The following is a 16093-nucleotide window of genomic DNA, read 5'->3' on the forward strand; positions in this document are numbered from 1 at the left end:
TATTTATTTATTTATTTATTGCATTTGTATCCCACATTTTCCCACCTTTTTGCGGGTTCAGTGTGGCTTACAATAAGAAATGAATGATGGAAGTACAATTTGTTACAGATTGGTTATGGATTACATTGTGCAGAATTATGCGAGACAATCGAAGTGTCGTTAAGGAGTGTAACAGTGGAAAACAAACATTGAACATTGAAAGGAGACAATGGGAGCTTAAAGGGCAATACTAAGGCATAAAGACATATGGTATAAATATTTCTGTGAGTAAAGGTATGAGTGATGTGGGATTACGGGGGATGAGTTCAGAAGTAGATTTATAGTGCATTAATAAACAGTAAGTGTGGATTTTATGTGTTTTGGCTCCTTCCGTAAATTTTTTCAAAAAGATGGGTATTCAATAATCTGCGGAAGGAAGCTTGCTCGTGGTTCGTTCTTAAGTTGCGCGGCAGTGTATTCCAAAACTGCGTGCTCATGTGAGAAAAGGTTGACGCTTGTAGCGTCTTGTATTTCAAGCCCTTGCAATTGGGGAAGTGGAGGTTGAGGAAGGTTTGGGATGATCTTTTGGCGTTTCTGGGTGGTAAGTCTATTAGCTCAGACATGTATGCTGGGGCTTCGCCGTGGATGATTTTGTGGACTAATGTGCATACTTTAAAAGTGACGCGTTCCTTGAGTGGAAGCCAGTGCAGTTTCTCTCGTAATGGTTTTGCACTTTCATATTTTGGCTTTCCAATGAAGAGTCTGGCTGCCGTATTTTGGGCTGTTTGAAGTTTCCTCAGTGTTTGCTCTTTGCAACCTGCGTATAGTGAGTTGCAGTAGTCCAGGTGGCTGAGTACGAGGGATTGCACTAGGCTGCGAAAGACGGATCTTGGGAAGAATGGTCTTATCCTTTTCAATTTTCACATGCAGTAAAACATCTTTTTAGTTGTGTTGTTTGCGTGAGTTTCAAGTGTTAGGTGGCGGTCGATAGTGACTCCAAGGATTTTGAGCGTTTCTGAGATTGGAAGGTTTAGGTTTGGTGTGTTTATAGCGGTGAATTCCTTTGTGTTGTATTGGGAGGTGAGTATCAGGCATTGAGTTTTTTCAGCATTTAATTTCAGACGGAATGCCTCTACCCATGTGTTCATGATGTGTAGGCTTTTATTGATTTCGTTGATGTCTTGTTTGAAAGGGATGTATATTGTCACGTCATCAGCATATATATAAGGGTTGAGGTTGTGGTTTGATAGGAGTTTTGCCAGAGGGATCATCATTAGGTTGAAAATGGTTGGTGAGAGAGGTGATCCTTGTGGTACTCCACATTCAGGTGTCCATGCCTTAGACGTGGTTGAATTTGATGTGACTTGATACGAACGTTGGGTTAGGAACCCCTTGAACCAATTTAGGACATTTCCTCCAATGCCAAAGTATTCAAGTACGTGTAATAGGATTCCGTGGTCTACCATATCGAAGGCACTTGACATGTCAAATTGTAGGAGGAGTATATTGTTGCCAGTCGCAATTTATTTGTTTATTAGTGGTATGGATGCTACTGGCCTGTAATTGGTTAATTCACTCGTGCTTTTCTTTGTATCTTTAGGTATTGGGGTGAGTAAGATTTTTCCTTTTTCTTTGGGAAAGTCCGTTTGTAGCATGAAGTTTACATGGTTCGTTAGGTCTATTTTGAGTTGTTGAGGAGCAGATTTCATGAGGTTGTTTGGGCATGTGTCTAGTTTGAAATGGGATTATTCTCACCCAGCTGATGAAAGCTCCTTTTGAGCCTCTGAATTGCTGCCATCTGAAGTACTTGACCTGGAAGGTCAGTTTCTTGGTGGCTGTTACTTCAGCTTGTATAGTCAGTGAGCTCCAAGCCCTGGTAGTGATTGCACCTGATCTGCTATGGATTTACAGCCTGTCTCACTAACACAGACTACCCAATAATTACCGTGGATCCTTTTGGATTCGTAGTGAGTAAATGAAACCTTTTATTAGAGAAAGCTAGATTCTACAATTGGTTAATATGTATGTATGTATATATGTATGTATGTATGTATGTATATATATATATATATATACTGGTTAACATATATACAGTAATTAACTATAGAAACACAATGGTTAGCTGTATAAACAATCATGACATAACTGGTCTCTACATCTAAGCAATGCAAAGAGTTCTTTGACCAGGAAAGAAACAATAATTACATACATACAATCATCACTGGTTCTGGGAGCTCAGGCCCTTATCTCATCAGCCGGGGGTCCGTTGTGGCGAGAGCCAGGAGCTTTTTGGACCAGGAACATCACTGATCTCTCATCATCCAAGCTCATGTTATCAAAAGAGTTAGGAGTTTTTGACCAGGAACAACAGATTTCTGCGCAGCCCGTACTTTGCTCACAGATGAACCCCACTGTGCTGTGACAAGCCCTCCCTTTTTATTAGGCGCTGATCTCATGTCCAAAACTATGGAAAGTTACAGGAACGCCTCTAACGGAAAACTACAGAATGTACATGAGGATGCAGTCACATGCTTCCGGCCCAAGTAAACAGCCCACTGGCCAGGTGGTTTGTCTATTGGCTTCGAGCATATCCTGCTTCCCCCCTGCACAAACTGAATCGGTTAGAGACATGCCTTATCTTTCACATTCCAACTTATTTTTATATTCACAAGGAAAGTTACTTTTGGTCAGAAAAACAAGATTTCAAAGGGTATTATCGGAGAAAAGCAGGATAGAAAAGCAATCCTTTAAGATGACACTTAAACAATGAATGAAACAGAATTACTTCTAATCAACAACACAGACCCCAGGTGCAATGGTCGTACAAGACAGGGTTGAAAAGCAATCTTTTAAAATTCACTTCCATTACAGCATCTTTTATCAAGTTTCATCATAACAGAGTAGTCCTCCGCACTCACCCTAAGTTCTTGCCGAAGGTGGTGTCGGAGTTCCATTTGAACCAGTCAATTGTCTTGCCAACATTTTTTCCCCGTCCACATACCCGCCCTGGTGAGGACAAGTTGCACACCTTGGACTGTAAGAGAGCATTGGCCTTTTACGTGGAGCGGACAAAGCCCTATAGACAGTCCGCCCAGTTGTTTGTTTCTTTCGATCCCAACAGGAGGGGAGTCGCCATCGGAAAACGCACAATCTCTAATTGGCTAGCGGATTGCATAGCCTTTATTTATGCCCAAGCTGGGCTGACTCTAGAGGGCCATGTCATGGCTCATAATAGCTGAGTCAGTGGCTTACTTGAAGTCAGCCTCCATTGAAGAGATTTGCAAGGCTGCAACGTGGTCATCAGTCCACACATTCACATCTCATTACTGCCTTCAGCAGGATACCCGACACGACAGTCGGTTTGGGCAGTCGGTGCTGCAGAATCTGTTCGGGGTTTAGAATCCAACTCCACCCTCCTAGGCCCATTTCTGTTCTGCTCCAGGCTGCACTCTCACTTAGTTTTGTTTCTTTTCAGGTCAATCTCTGTTATGTCCTCGCAACGTTGCGAGGCCCAATTGACCAATGTTCATTGTTTTGAGTGAGCCTGGGTGCTAGGGATATCCCAATCGTGAGAACAAACACCCTGCTTCTCTTCGGAGAAAGTGAAGATACATACCTTTAACAGGTATTCTCCGAGGACAGCAGGCTGATTGTTCTCACCAACCCACCCACCTCCCCTTTGGAGTTGTTCTAGTTCTCTGGTTGCTTTTTATTAAACTGACGATGTCACGCTCGTGCTGTGGGCGGGAAGCCGTTCGCGCGGTGCGCTCTGCCCGCGCGCTGGAGCGTTCTGGAGAGATTTTTGTTTTGCTTGCAAAGTTTTGCCGGTTTCCTGGGCTGCCACGGACATCAACCCAGTCGAGAACAATCATCCTGCTGTCCTCGGAGAATACCTGCTACAGGTATGTATCTTCACTTTTTGTCCTCGCCGTTGCAAGGCTCAGTTGACCAATGTTTGTTGTTTTGGTTGAGCCTGGATGCTAGGGATACCCCACTTGTGAGAACGATTCAGCCTGCATGTTCTCGGAGAAAGTGAACAGGTATTCTCCGAGGATTGCAGGCTTATTATTCTCACAATCCCGCCCACCTCCCCTTGGAGTTGTTTTTCTCTTTCTTTATGTTGTTGGATTAAACTGAGGCGCAGCGGTTGCCCTGCAGGCGGAAAGGCACTCTGTGCATTTGCGGTGGTGCGCACCAGAAGGCTCTAGAAGATTTTTTGCTGGCTATTATGCTGATTCCTGGGCCGACGCGAATCGTCGATCCACTTGTGAGAATGATCAGCCTGCTGTCCTTGGAGAATACCTGCTACAGGTAAGTATCTTCGCTTTACCTGTAGCAGGTATTCTCCAAGGACAGTAGGTCAATTATTCTCATATACTGTCCATTAATGCGTGGTGGGAGTATTGTCTTGAGCTCTTAAAGCATTAATACGCTAGGTTGCATTTCTGCACCAGGCTCCATGGATGACGTCACCCACATGTGAGAATAAATTATTGGACTGCTGTCCTTGAAGAATACCTCCTACAGGTAAATAACTTAGCTATTTCATCAAAGCTGCAGGGTGAACAAACGTGTGTCAACAGATAAGACCTTTGGAAGGAGGGTACTTTTTAGATTACAATAGTTCTCACATTAGGAAGTATTACTGTATAAACTAAACTGCATTTGTCGTGACTGCTAGGGAGCGTAGTAGAATAAGATTTTTTTCTTATTGTCAGTTACCTTCTGTTACAGCAATTAGTATTGACCCACCTGGATAGCTGTCTTGTTTCAGTGATATTGCTGGGTGATGTCTATTCCTGCACAGGAATTGATTTTGCTCTTTCTTGGTGCTGCTAGTTTCATTCCTTTTCAGTTGGTTGTGATTACTATAGGTGTGAATAAGAAGATAATTGATGGTAATGAAATTCCTGTTTCCTTATCATCTATGCCACACCAGTCCAGACAGGTAAGTTATATTCCCATGCCAACAGATGGAGACAAAGAAAAGCTCAGAGTTGATTCACTCTCCTTATTGGGGGGGAGGGGGGGTACAGCTGCCTTGTCTTCAGCATTTCTTTGTCTCCAGCAGATGGTGCAAATGTGGCTTGGTGCAACAGGATAGCTAGGCTGCAAGATTGTGGTCACCAGTCCATCTTCCTGAGTGCAGCAGGATCAATATCAGATTTCCAGTGTGATTGTCTGCAAGCAAGATTCTCAGCTCCTGGTAGAATAGTCTGAGAGGGTTCTCTCCCCCCCCCCCCCCCCCTTTTAGGGCAACAGTCTGAGGGCTTTCTCGTGGTTGAACAGGATTGCAGGCCTTTATCTAGTAGTGTATGTGATCGTACAAAGCTATTTACTCTTCTGTGGAATGGATGACTTTTAAGTAAAATGTTGTTTAATCCCTAGTTTGAATATTAGCATACACAAGGAAGACTAGATAGTTTTCTAGTATCTTTGTTCATTTAATAAATTCTCTTATCAATGTTGTCAGTTTGCTGGAACACAGCACCTGGAATTATCTCCTTAGAGCCAGTACCCTATATTAAATTATTTTTAGTAATGGTGTACATATAGTGCATTTGGTCTACTTCTTTAACATGATATACTTAATGCCATTTCACTATTGAGCTGTGTGTTGATTTTCCTGGTTGTATGTTCTGTATTGTGACGTAATTTACTGGGGGGGGGGGGGGGAGGGTTAGGCGCAGTGGGGCCACAATCCCAGGGGCCCCACAGTTCTTGGAGAACCAACCACCCACAGACCATGAACAAATTGCCAGGATTCTTTGTCAGTGCAGGATACCAGAGCTAACAAACTAACAGGTTTATTATCAGTAATAGAAAGTGAATGGTAAAAAGTTGTAATAGAAAGTGAATGGTAAAAAGTTGGAACAGGTAAAATAACAAGGATTTGGTGTTGAGTCTAGCTGGACACTTTTTACTATCTGAGTAGTACCTGGGGAGATCAGAAAAAGTAACTGCTCACAGGAGTTGAACAGGGCCTCAGTGCAGAGGTCTACTCCCGCCACACTCCCATCTGAGACTGAGGACTTCTAGCACATTCTGGGCTAGGTCTTTGGCTTCATGGCCAATCAGGGCACAGAGCATTAGCACTGAGGATATTTGACCAATGACAGTGCAGGTCACTTTTGGGAAATGTAGTTAAAAAGAAAACGCAGAGGTCAAACACCACCTGCTGGCTGACCAGGGGAAATACCCTGAATGGAAAAAGTGTCATAGGGCAGCAATACAAATTATAAAGCATGGGAGCCCCCTGTTCCGCCACAAGAGATTTTGTTGTATACACATCTATCTCATATTCATTGTGGGATCCTAAAACCTGAATGGTTGGATGTTTTCTGAGGACAGGATTGTGGACCCCTGTTCTAGAGTGACAATTTAATTGGTGTCCCATATGGTTTCATTGTTGGTCTATGTCTAGGATACTGAAAAATGTTGCTGGAATTTTTACACTTTTGAAGAGTTTATTGTTAAGATGAATGTTCTAAAGATTTGTGTTTGCATTTCAGGCAGTCTCTCTTGGTGCTCAGCACGGGATAGCTAATGTGGGAGCTATTTCGGGACCTTCCAAACTGCATGTCTCCCAGATGACCCCACACATACCAGTTAGAACTATGCATCAAATTTCTACTCATCCAGAAAAATCTCGGCTGATGCCCTCTTCCCAATTTCAAGACATTAAAGCACCAACTAGAGATCCTCGCCTTAATAGAATAAGCCAGCATGCATTTCATAGTAAAGATCAAAGCCAGAAAAAAGAATTTCCAATAAGTACGATTAATTTGTCTGAAAACAAAGTAACTAAAACTGTACTAGTGGAAAAACCAAACTTGTCAAAACAAGAAAGACCAAAATTAACTGAAAAAATTCCAAGAAGAGAAGTTGACCCTCATGAAGGGAAATCTAAATCAAAATCGCCATCACCTTTGAAAAATAAGTTACCCTATCCAAAAGATGTTAAAATCCAAGAAGGTGAGAACACAAAAGAGCCAGAGAATAGCAAGAAAGATCCACGACTAAGAAAGCATCTTCAAGATAAACCAGATGAAAAAGATGATGAAACTAAAGATAAGAGAAAAGGTGTGGAAAAAAAAGAGAAAGATGAGCATTGTAAATCTTCTGAACATAGAACAGGGGGAAGCAGAAATAAAATTGTGAATGGAGTTGTTCAAAAACAGGATGTTCATATGGAAGAGACTGAGAAACAAGAAAAAGCAAAATCAGGAAGATCAAGTAATAGAAAAAGATCACGATCCCGCTCACCAAAGTCTCGATCACCAGGTACACACTCTCCCAAAAGGAGAGAAAGGAGATCGCCTAAAAGACGACAGAGAAGTATCTCCCCTTCTCTTAAAATGGGAAAAGGGCGGCAGTCAGGTCTTAAGCAGTCTCATGCAGAAGATACACAGAATCCCAGAGAAGAAAGAAATTCAAATAAAAGGAGCCTTAAACCTGATACTAGAGATATCAGGAGGCCAAAAAAAGTTCAAGAGGACAGACAACCAGATACAGCAAACCAACATTCAGTTAAATCTTCTGCAGAGCCTAAAGAGAACCTGGAAAACTGGCATAGTTCCAAGTCTAACAAAAGATGGAAGTCTGGCTGGGAAGAAAATAAAAAGTAAGTATTTTAACTTCAAATAAAAAGAATAGTTTAAAAAAAACTTTGTTTTAAATGTGTGGAATAGTAATGTTGCTCTGTCAAGCAGGGACTGTTTCTTCATGTTCAAGTGTACAGCGCTGCATACATCTAGTAGCGCATTAGAAATGATTAGTAGTACTAGTTAACGGAATTATGCTATGGTTGTGGTCTCTTTGCTAATTGCTGGAGATCCAGGTTTGCTGACTTGCAGCATCCTGTTTTCTAAGATTAGATTTGTATACATTTTGTCTGTTTGATTATTCTGTCTTGTATTACTACTGCTAGGGATCAAGTTGTCAAATTACTACTACTACTACTTATCACTTTTATAGCGCTACAAGGCATACGCAAGCGCTGTACACCATACATGAAAAGACAGTCCCTGCTCAAAGAGCTCACAATCTAAATAGGACAGGCAAACAGAACAACTAAGAGGTAAGGGAATTAAAGAGGGGATAAAGGGTACAGGGCAAGTGAGTATTGGTTAGGAGGCAAAAGCAGCGTTAAAGAGGTGGGCTTTTAGCCTAGATTTGAAAACGGCCAAAGACTGGGCTAGACGTACAGGCTTGGGAAGTCTATTAGGCAGTCATACCGAGTGATTACAGCTGGGGGGTCAAAAGTGCCCCTTTGAGCTTGGGTGGCAACAGGGCATTAGCATCTAGGGATCACTTCTGCCTCCCACTAGCTACCAAAGGAAACCAGGTGGAGTTGCTGGAAGGAGGAAGTGAAGGTTTATGAGGGGCCATTGCGGTTTGGGGGATTCTTTTTAGCTCCACTGGTCACAGTAATAACATTGCCATAGTGCAACTGCATTTACAGCTTCCTCATCTGCACTACATGCGATGGTGACAGCACATGGTAACTTACTAGGTGCTAACTGTAAGGTGCTGTCTGTGCCCATAATCAACCGTTTTTGTACCTCTTTCACATCCCTTTCCATAGTAAGCAGTTATCACATGACTTGGACACTATTGTGGTTGTGTGGTGACTGCACAATATGTCAGACAGTATGCTGGTTTATCTGGAAAATGTTATTGATCTATTACATGGTACAATATTTCTGAACCATTTTAATGAGGATATAAGCTAGAAAAACCACAGTGAATTGAAGTGTTTTCAAATATATTCTTTTCTTTTTACATGAAAAATGAAATTAAATATCTGAGAGAGTACAATTTAAAATTACTTTCATTTTCTTTATTAGTTCACAACAGAGTGAAGACCAAGGACTGAACAAACCACCTCATCCAAGGCATAGGGATAGCTGGCAGAATAATAAAGGAATTTTATCACCCCGAACTCCAAAGCAGCAGCATCGCTTAAGTGTAGATGCTAACCTACAAATTCCCAAAGAATTAACATCTGCAAGCAAGGCAGATTTACTTAAAAAGGTAGCATATTTATTGTGATCTCAAAATACGTTTTGTTGGTTATATTTTTCCTTTTATAAAATGTACTTATGAATATTGAAGGCCTTCTCCATGTTATCAAGTTTAGAGTTGTGATGTTCTTTCTGGTCACATCATTGATTCAGTTAACTCTCTCCTTTAAAATCATTTTCAAGGTAATCTTACTTCACATGTGTCTGAAATGATTTCAAGTGTCTTTAGTTGTCAACACAAGTTTATTTAGAGAAATTTAAGCAGTTGAACTTTAATATGGATAGTTGTATAATATTGTACAAAACAGTCAATAGCAGAACAAAGTTGATCACTAGCCATGTTTGTGCTATTATTTCTAATTTGAATTTTTAAATTACAATTTTATAAATGTTCATTTGAGTGTCTCATTTTTAAATTAAATGTATGTTATTTGATAAGGTTTTATAGATTATAATTGTGTGTTTTATTCTAGGTTTCAGTTTTATCCCCTTATGCAGCCCCTGGAGTGGGCTAAATGTGGCTGTGTTGGGCTATTTTAATAAAGCCACTTTTAAGTTCAGCTTCAAGATGTTTATTTACATAAAATGTATTACTATTCAGAAAGGAGGAAAGGTTCATATGCAAAGAGATGCAGTCACATATGTTTACCTGTGCTTGCTTTATCGTACTGTAATTGTGTAACGTAGATTTATCTGTCTAGAAATACTAGATAGACCTGATGTAATATAATAATACTTTGGATGGAAAGTGCATAGCTGCAATAGGAAGTGGATAATGTCTGATACTGAATTGCCTTTTTTTGTTTCAATTTAGGCAAATGAACGTTTGACGTCTGGTGAAATAACACAGGATGAGTTTCTTGTTGTCGCCCATCAGATTCGCCAGCTGTTTCAGTATCAGGAAGAAAAAAACAGATATACGTGGGATAGCCCTACAGAAGAAAATAAAAGTGGATTAAAGAAGAAGCCTCTTCTGTCAAATGCAGAGTTAACTTACTATGAGCATAAAGCTACGTTGAAAAGAACACAGGTGCAACATGCTTTTTCAAGGTCTGACCATTCAGACAGTGATGACTTTTTTGATTATGATAGGGAGAATATTGTGCTATCTGGAAGAGAAAGTGATCATGGCAAAAATAAACATGGTGGTAGAACAGGTGGAGGTCAGTTTGATAGAAAAGAACCATGGAATGAAAGATCAAGACGACATTCTCCAGTGACAGGAAACAGACCCTATGTAGATAATCTTCCACATGCAAATCGTAGAAGACTTGATCAAAGAGATTCTGCTAAGGGGTCAAGAACTAATAAAAACTATGATCAAAGAGGGCCTTATGAGACTTGGGTAGATAAAAATGATGACTTCAGAAACTCACCCAGACATCCAGGAAGAAGTGCACCAGAGTTTCAGGCAGCTGACCGAGAAGGGGATGGGTTTTGTGACTATGATGATAAAGAAGAAAAACAAGGTAGTGTGTTTTCTGCTTTATTATCAATTTTAAATTTTAAATTGTTTTTGAAGAATGCACATAATTATAGTGGGTTTGTTTTGTTTTTTTAAGGTGCAAGAGAGGAACAAAGACCTCCATTCAGTGAACGTTTTTTGCACAAGAGACCACGATATGAAGACACTGACAAGGTTGCATATATAGAAAGTCCAGGATCTACTAAGTTTGGATCCCAAGATGGAAATCAGAAATTAGGTGTACTGATTGATGAAGTCAGACCGTTATTGGATGGCCCTCAGAGACAACCTGGTAAAAGAGAAGGGCAGACCAATAAAGTTCTTGAAGGAACTTCTAATCTTAGCTCAACGGGTGATGACCCTGTTACACAAACTTGTATGAGGTTTGAGGGGGCACCAGGACAGCAAGTTGGGCTGCAGCGTTTTGAGGGAGTACCAGGACAGCCAGTTGGAATGCAGCGTTTTGAAGGGACACCGGGGCAGCCAGCAGGGCCACAGCGTTTTGAAGGGACACCGGGGCAGCCAGCGGGGCCACAGCGTTTTGAAGGGACACCGGGGCAGCCAGCGGGGCCACAGCGTTTTGAAGGGACACCGGGGCAGCCAGCGGGGCCACAGCGTTTTGAAGGGACACCGGGGCAGCCAGCGGGGCCACAGCGTTTTGAAGGGACACCGGGGCAGCCAGCGGGGCAACAGCGATTTGAAGGGACACCGGGGCAGCCAGCGGGGCCACAGCGATTTGAAGGGACACCGGGGCAGCCAGCGGGGCCACAGCGATTTGAAGGGACACAGGGGCAACTAGCAGGGCCACAGCGTTTTGAAGGAGCACCGGGGCAGATGGTGGGACCATCACGTTTTGAGGGAGCACCAGGACAGCCAATAGGGCTACAGCGTTTTGAAGGGGCTCCGGGACAGCCAGGGGGGCTGCAGCGTTTTGAAGGTGGCCCACAGCGCTTTGAAGGGGTTCCGGGTAAGCCAGGGGGGCCGCAGCGCTTTGAAGGGACGCCGGGTCAGCCAATGGGGCCGCAGCGTTTTGAAGGGGCTCCGGGCCAGCCAGTAGGATCGCAGCGTTTTGAGGGGGCCCCGGGCCAACCAATTGGGCCACAGCGCTTTGAAGGGGCTTTGGGCCAACCAGTGGGACCGCAGCGCTTTGAAGGGCCGCTGGGACATCCAGTGGGGCCACAGCGCTTTGAGGGTCCGCCAGGTCAGCCAGTGCGCTTTGAGGGTCCACCGGGACAGCCAGTGCGTTTTGAGGGTCCGCCGGGACAGCCAGTGCGCTTTGAGGGTCCACCGGGACAGCCAGTGCGCTTTGAGGGCCTGCCGGGACAGCCAGTGCGTTTTGAGGGCCCGCCGGGACAACCAGTGCGCTTTGAGGGCCCGCCGGGACAACCAGTACGCTTTGAGGGCCCGCCTGGACAACCAGTGCGCTTTGAGGGCCCGCCTGGACAACCAGTGCGCTTTGAGGGCCCGCCGGGACAGCCAGTACGCTTTGAAGGGCCGCCAGGACAGTCAATGGGGCCACAACGCTTTGAGGGGCCACCGGGACAGCCAGTGGGGATGCAGCGCTTTGAGGGGGTTCCTGGACCGCTAATGGGGCCACAGCGCTTTGAAGGGGCACCAGTTCAGCCATTAGGGCCACAGCGTTTTGAAGGTGGTCCAGGGCAGCCGATGGGACTACAAAGGTTTGAAGGTATTCCGGGGCAGCCAGTTGCACCTCAAAGATTTGAGGGGCCTTCTGGTCAGCCAGTTGGTCCATTGAGATTTGAAGGACCCCTTGTCCCAAGATTTGAAATGCACCAAGGCCTTCGATTTGAAAGTGGACCTGGCACGCAACCAGTCCAGAGGTTTGAAGGCCCTATGGGCCAGACTGGTCCACGATTTGAAGGCACTCATGTTAACAGATTTGATGGTCAGCCTACTCAATCATCTCACTTGCCAAGGTTTGAGGGATTACATGGACAACCCTGCCAAAGATTTGATAGACCACTTGGCCAGCAGACTCCTCCAAGATTTGATGCGTCAGTGGTTCAGCCAGTTCAACCAAGGTTTGATGCACTTGTCCCACAACGATTTGATGGTCCATCACACCAGCAAACAAATAGATTTGATATTTCTGTTGGGCTTCAAGGCCCAAGGTTTGAAACTGTAGTTGCGCATCCTGCCCCAAGGCTTGATACGCCACCATATGGTCAGACTGGTCCGTATAATGAACCACCAAACAATATCTTTAATGGACCCTCTCAAAGTATGCAGTTTCAGGGATCAAATTTCAATGGACCACCTGTTTCTGGAGTTCAGAATTTTCCTAATACACTCAACAGACCATCTGGACATTATTTTGATGACAAGAATCTTCATGGTCCTCCATTTGGAAATTTTAGTAGTATGCCAGCTTCTGTGCCAGTTGGAAATGTTCAGCCCCCTCAGCAGGTAAGAAGCCTTTTTCTTACACTACAGCTTTCTCCTGTCATACTTGTAAGTGAAATCCTTTAAAATACCAGTGCCTTAATTAATTTTTTTCCCTTGGAAGCTCTAATTGGTTGTTCTTGGCCGAGTATAGAGTAGAAAAGCTGTTTTGCATTGTTTTCGCTAATGATTCATATGTACAAGTTGGGTTGGGCTGTATGGGGGGGAGGGGTGCTGCTTGTGGCAGATATATGTATAAGTGAGTTTTGAGTGTTTTATTTATTTTTATTTTTATTTGGATTTGTATTATTGAAGCATGATAGGGTTTACCTTAAACAGCAGTTTAGTTTTGTGTTGTATTTTTATCTATTGTTAAAAATGTTGCTTGAAACAGAAATACTGTGGGTGGCTAACATTAGGCACAGTAATTCAGTTTGAAACTTTAAGATTCATAGGAGTTTTAAATTATATAAGTATTGACTTAAAACATAAAGCATTATTTCTTGATATGTTTTTTGGAGTGTTAGATAATAATTGTCAGTGTCCTTGGTCATTTAAGTGTGCTTTCTCCATTAATTTTAAGAAAATAATTTTCCTTTACATAGCTTCCCACTACTCCAGAACCTGTGTGAATAGTTGTGTCCATCAGCCAGCAGGTGGAGATAGAGAACTGAGCTGAGATTTCTCTTGCATCCAGTCCAGCTTCTTGGTATTTTCTATCTCCAGCAGGTGGATGGATATACTGGTCAAGTTGGTCAGCTAGTCCCCAGTTGAGCTTTATGGGTGGCTTGAGTCTGTGGTCATATCTGGAGATCTTCAGATTCCTGTCTGTGGTGCCTTGCGAATTTACTACTTCCCGCCCTTCACCTCTCCCCTGTTTCCTGTGGAGCTCTCCTTTTCCAGTACAACAACCTTTTTATTAAAAAAAAAAAAAAAAAAAAAAGAGAGGAGAAGGAAAGAGGTTTTCTGGAGAACGTGGGACAGAGTATCAATCCTAAACTTTTCTCATCTGTAGTAAGACTTGTGGAGACTATGAGCTTGGTTGGGGGAGCAGCCGGCAGTGGTAAGTCCAACTAAAGTTTGACTCTGAACTACTTGGAGGGCTGGAAGTTCTACATGGTGCAGGGGAGGGAGCCTGATTCACTGCTTGGGACAAGTGCTGCGATGCTGACAGTTGAGGTGAATGGCGACTCCTGCTATGGAACCCGCCGGCTGGTGTCAGGGCGTTGCAATGCATGCAAGCCGGGAATCCCGTAGGAAGTGGAGGAAATGGTTAGTTGCAGCACATCTTTGGATTTGACACAGCATCCGAATATGTTGGGGTCTTTGGGCTCTCCAGCAGGGCCGGTGCGCAGTTTGATGCAGAAGAACGCAGGAATTGGTGCCATTTGGTCAGGGCCAACTGGCAGTGAGGAGAAGCCTCTTTCTGATCACTCACGGAGCAGAGCTGCCATTTTACAGCCTTGGGGCCTGTTGGAGCATTCAGCTGCATTACGATCTTTTTCTCCAGAATGTATATTGCTCTTACATCAGGCCTATTTACTGAAGCAGGGACAGTCAGATTTGCCACAAGGTGCTTCACTTTCTTGTGCCCTGCCCCTCCAGCTCCTAAGAGATCTTGTTTAGACCTCCAGGAGTGGGGCAGATGAGGCTATCTCTGCTTCTCCTTCCTTATCAGATGTGGCCTTGTCTATTCAGAGGAGTCATCATTGAAGGAGCCATTAGAGGAGGGAGGTGATCTGAAAGTATTGAGGTTGTTAAGAGCTTAGTACTTTTATTTCTGAGGCACTGGTGGTGCGTTCCATTGAGGAGCCTTCTGCTTCAGCGTCAAGGATTCCATCTTCGTCAATCATGAAGGGAGCTTAGCGATCCTTCTAAGACCTTTCCAATGGATCCATACATTGAGGACCTGATTACAGCAGAATGGGTCTCACTGGATGTGGGGCTGAGAGTGGGAAGAACCATAACTCACCTCTACCCGTTCTGGAGGAGAAAGATGAATTGCAGCTTCCCAGGGTGGGCTCCCTAATTAAGGCGGTGACTAAGACGACCACCTTGCCATTGGAAGGGGGCGTTGCCCTAAATACCTACAGGATAGGAAGCTAGAAAGCTCTTTGAAGAGGCCTCTTTGTGCCTTTGAGCTACAGTTTTTAGTTAGTTCGTGACAAGAGTATGCCTGAAGTGGCATCAGCACTTGGTAATACAAGATGGGTGCCATAATGCCCAGCTGGAAGCGTGGTCCGCCTACTTGGCAGATGCTATTTATGACTTGCTATGGCTCACAGTATGACTTTGGTTCTCATGGCACATCGGCAACTCTGGTTGTGGCATTGGACAGCAAATCCAGCATCAAAGTCATGTCTAGTTAAACTGCCCTTTCGGGGCAAGTGGCTGTTGGAGAAGATCTTGGTAAAAGAACGGGGGGGAATTTAATCCACAGCTGTTGCCGGAGGATAAGTCAAAAGTCTCTGGGCTTCTGTTCTCAGGGGGCTCTTGATTTTGAGAAAGCAGATGGTACTGACCTGGTTGTCAGCAATATGGTCAGAAGTCCCGCTTTCAGGCATGCCAGCTATAGTGCCTAATGCCTCCAGAGCTTCGTTGTGATGTGAGGCTGGTTCACTCTTCCTCCGGTGGGAGGATGTCTCTGGGAGGAGTGAGCCAAAATCATGTTGGATCAGTGGGTTCTGGAACTATGAAGCCAGGATTTTCAGCTGATAGTGCACCGATGGGGTTCTCCACTTTTGGACTTGATGGGAACGAAAAGGAATGCTAAACTGCCCAAGTTCTTCAGCCATTGGAATGAACCAAGCTCGGTGAGGATCGATGACCCATTGCAGCCCTGGCCAGACAACAAGCAAGGTCCGGATCGGTGCCCTTTAGTTTTGCAGCTTGGTCATTAAAGGGGCTCAGTTGAGATGAAAATGTTATTCTGATTTGGTCATTGCTACCTTGCTTCAGGCTCTGAAATGCTCTATATCCATGGCGTATGCGAGAGTGTGGAGGATGTTCGAGGACTGGTGCTCTGAGCGCGGACTTTCTCCCTTCTCTATTCAGATTGCACGCATCCTAGTGTTTTTTCAGGCAGGTCTTCAAAATAGATTGGCGTTGAGTTACTACTACTACTAAACATTTCTAGAGCGCTACTAGGGTTACACAGCGCTGTACAAATTAACAATTAAGGACGGTCCCTGCTCAGAAGAGCTTACAATCTAAAGGACGA

General features: G+C 43.9%; 1 protein-coding gene across 2 annotated transcripts in view; it reads left to right on the top strand.

Moving 5' to 3' along the window:
- PCF11 (PCF11 cleavage and polyadenylation factor subunit) overlaps positions 1-16093 on the top strand; it is an 87393-nt gene that overhangs the window by 12567 nt on the left and 58733 nt on the right. Inside the window, exons 5-9 of one of the 2 annotated variants that reach the window (XM_030200099.1) lie at positions 6492-7603; positions 8829-9015; positions 9820-10474; positions 10568-11369; positions 11409-12897. In XM_030200099.1, the coding sequence (XP_030055959.1) occupies positions 6492-7603; positions 8829-9015; positions 9820-10474; positions 10568-11369; positions 11409-12897 (4245 nt within the window). Of the gene's footprint in view, positions 1-6491; positions 7604-8828; positions 9016-9819; positions 10475-10567; positions 12898-16093 lie in introns of both variants that reach the window. The other variant, XM_030200098.1, reaches the window with a different exon arrangement.

The sequence above is a fragment of the Microcaecilia unicolor genome, chromosome 4 (genome assembly GCF_901765095.1).
Source record: "Microcaecilia unicolor chromosome 4, aMicUni1.1, whole genome shotgun sequence".
Classification (NCBI taxonomy): domain Eukaryota; kingdom Metazoa; phylum Chordata; class Amphibia; order Gymnophiona; family Siphonopidae; genus Microcaecilia; species Microcaecilia unicolor.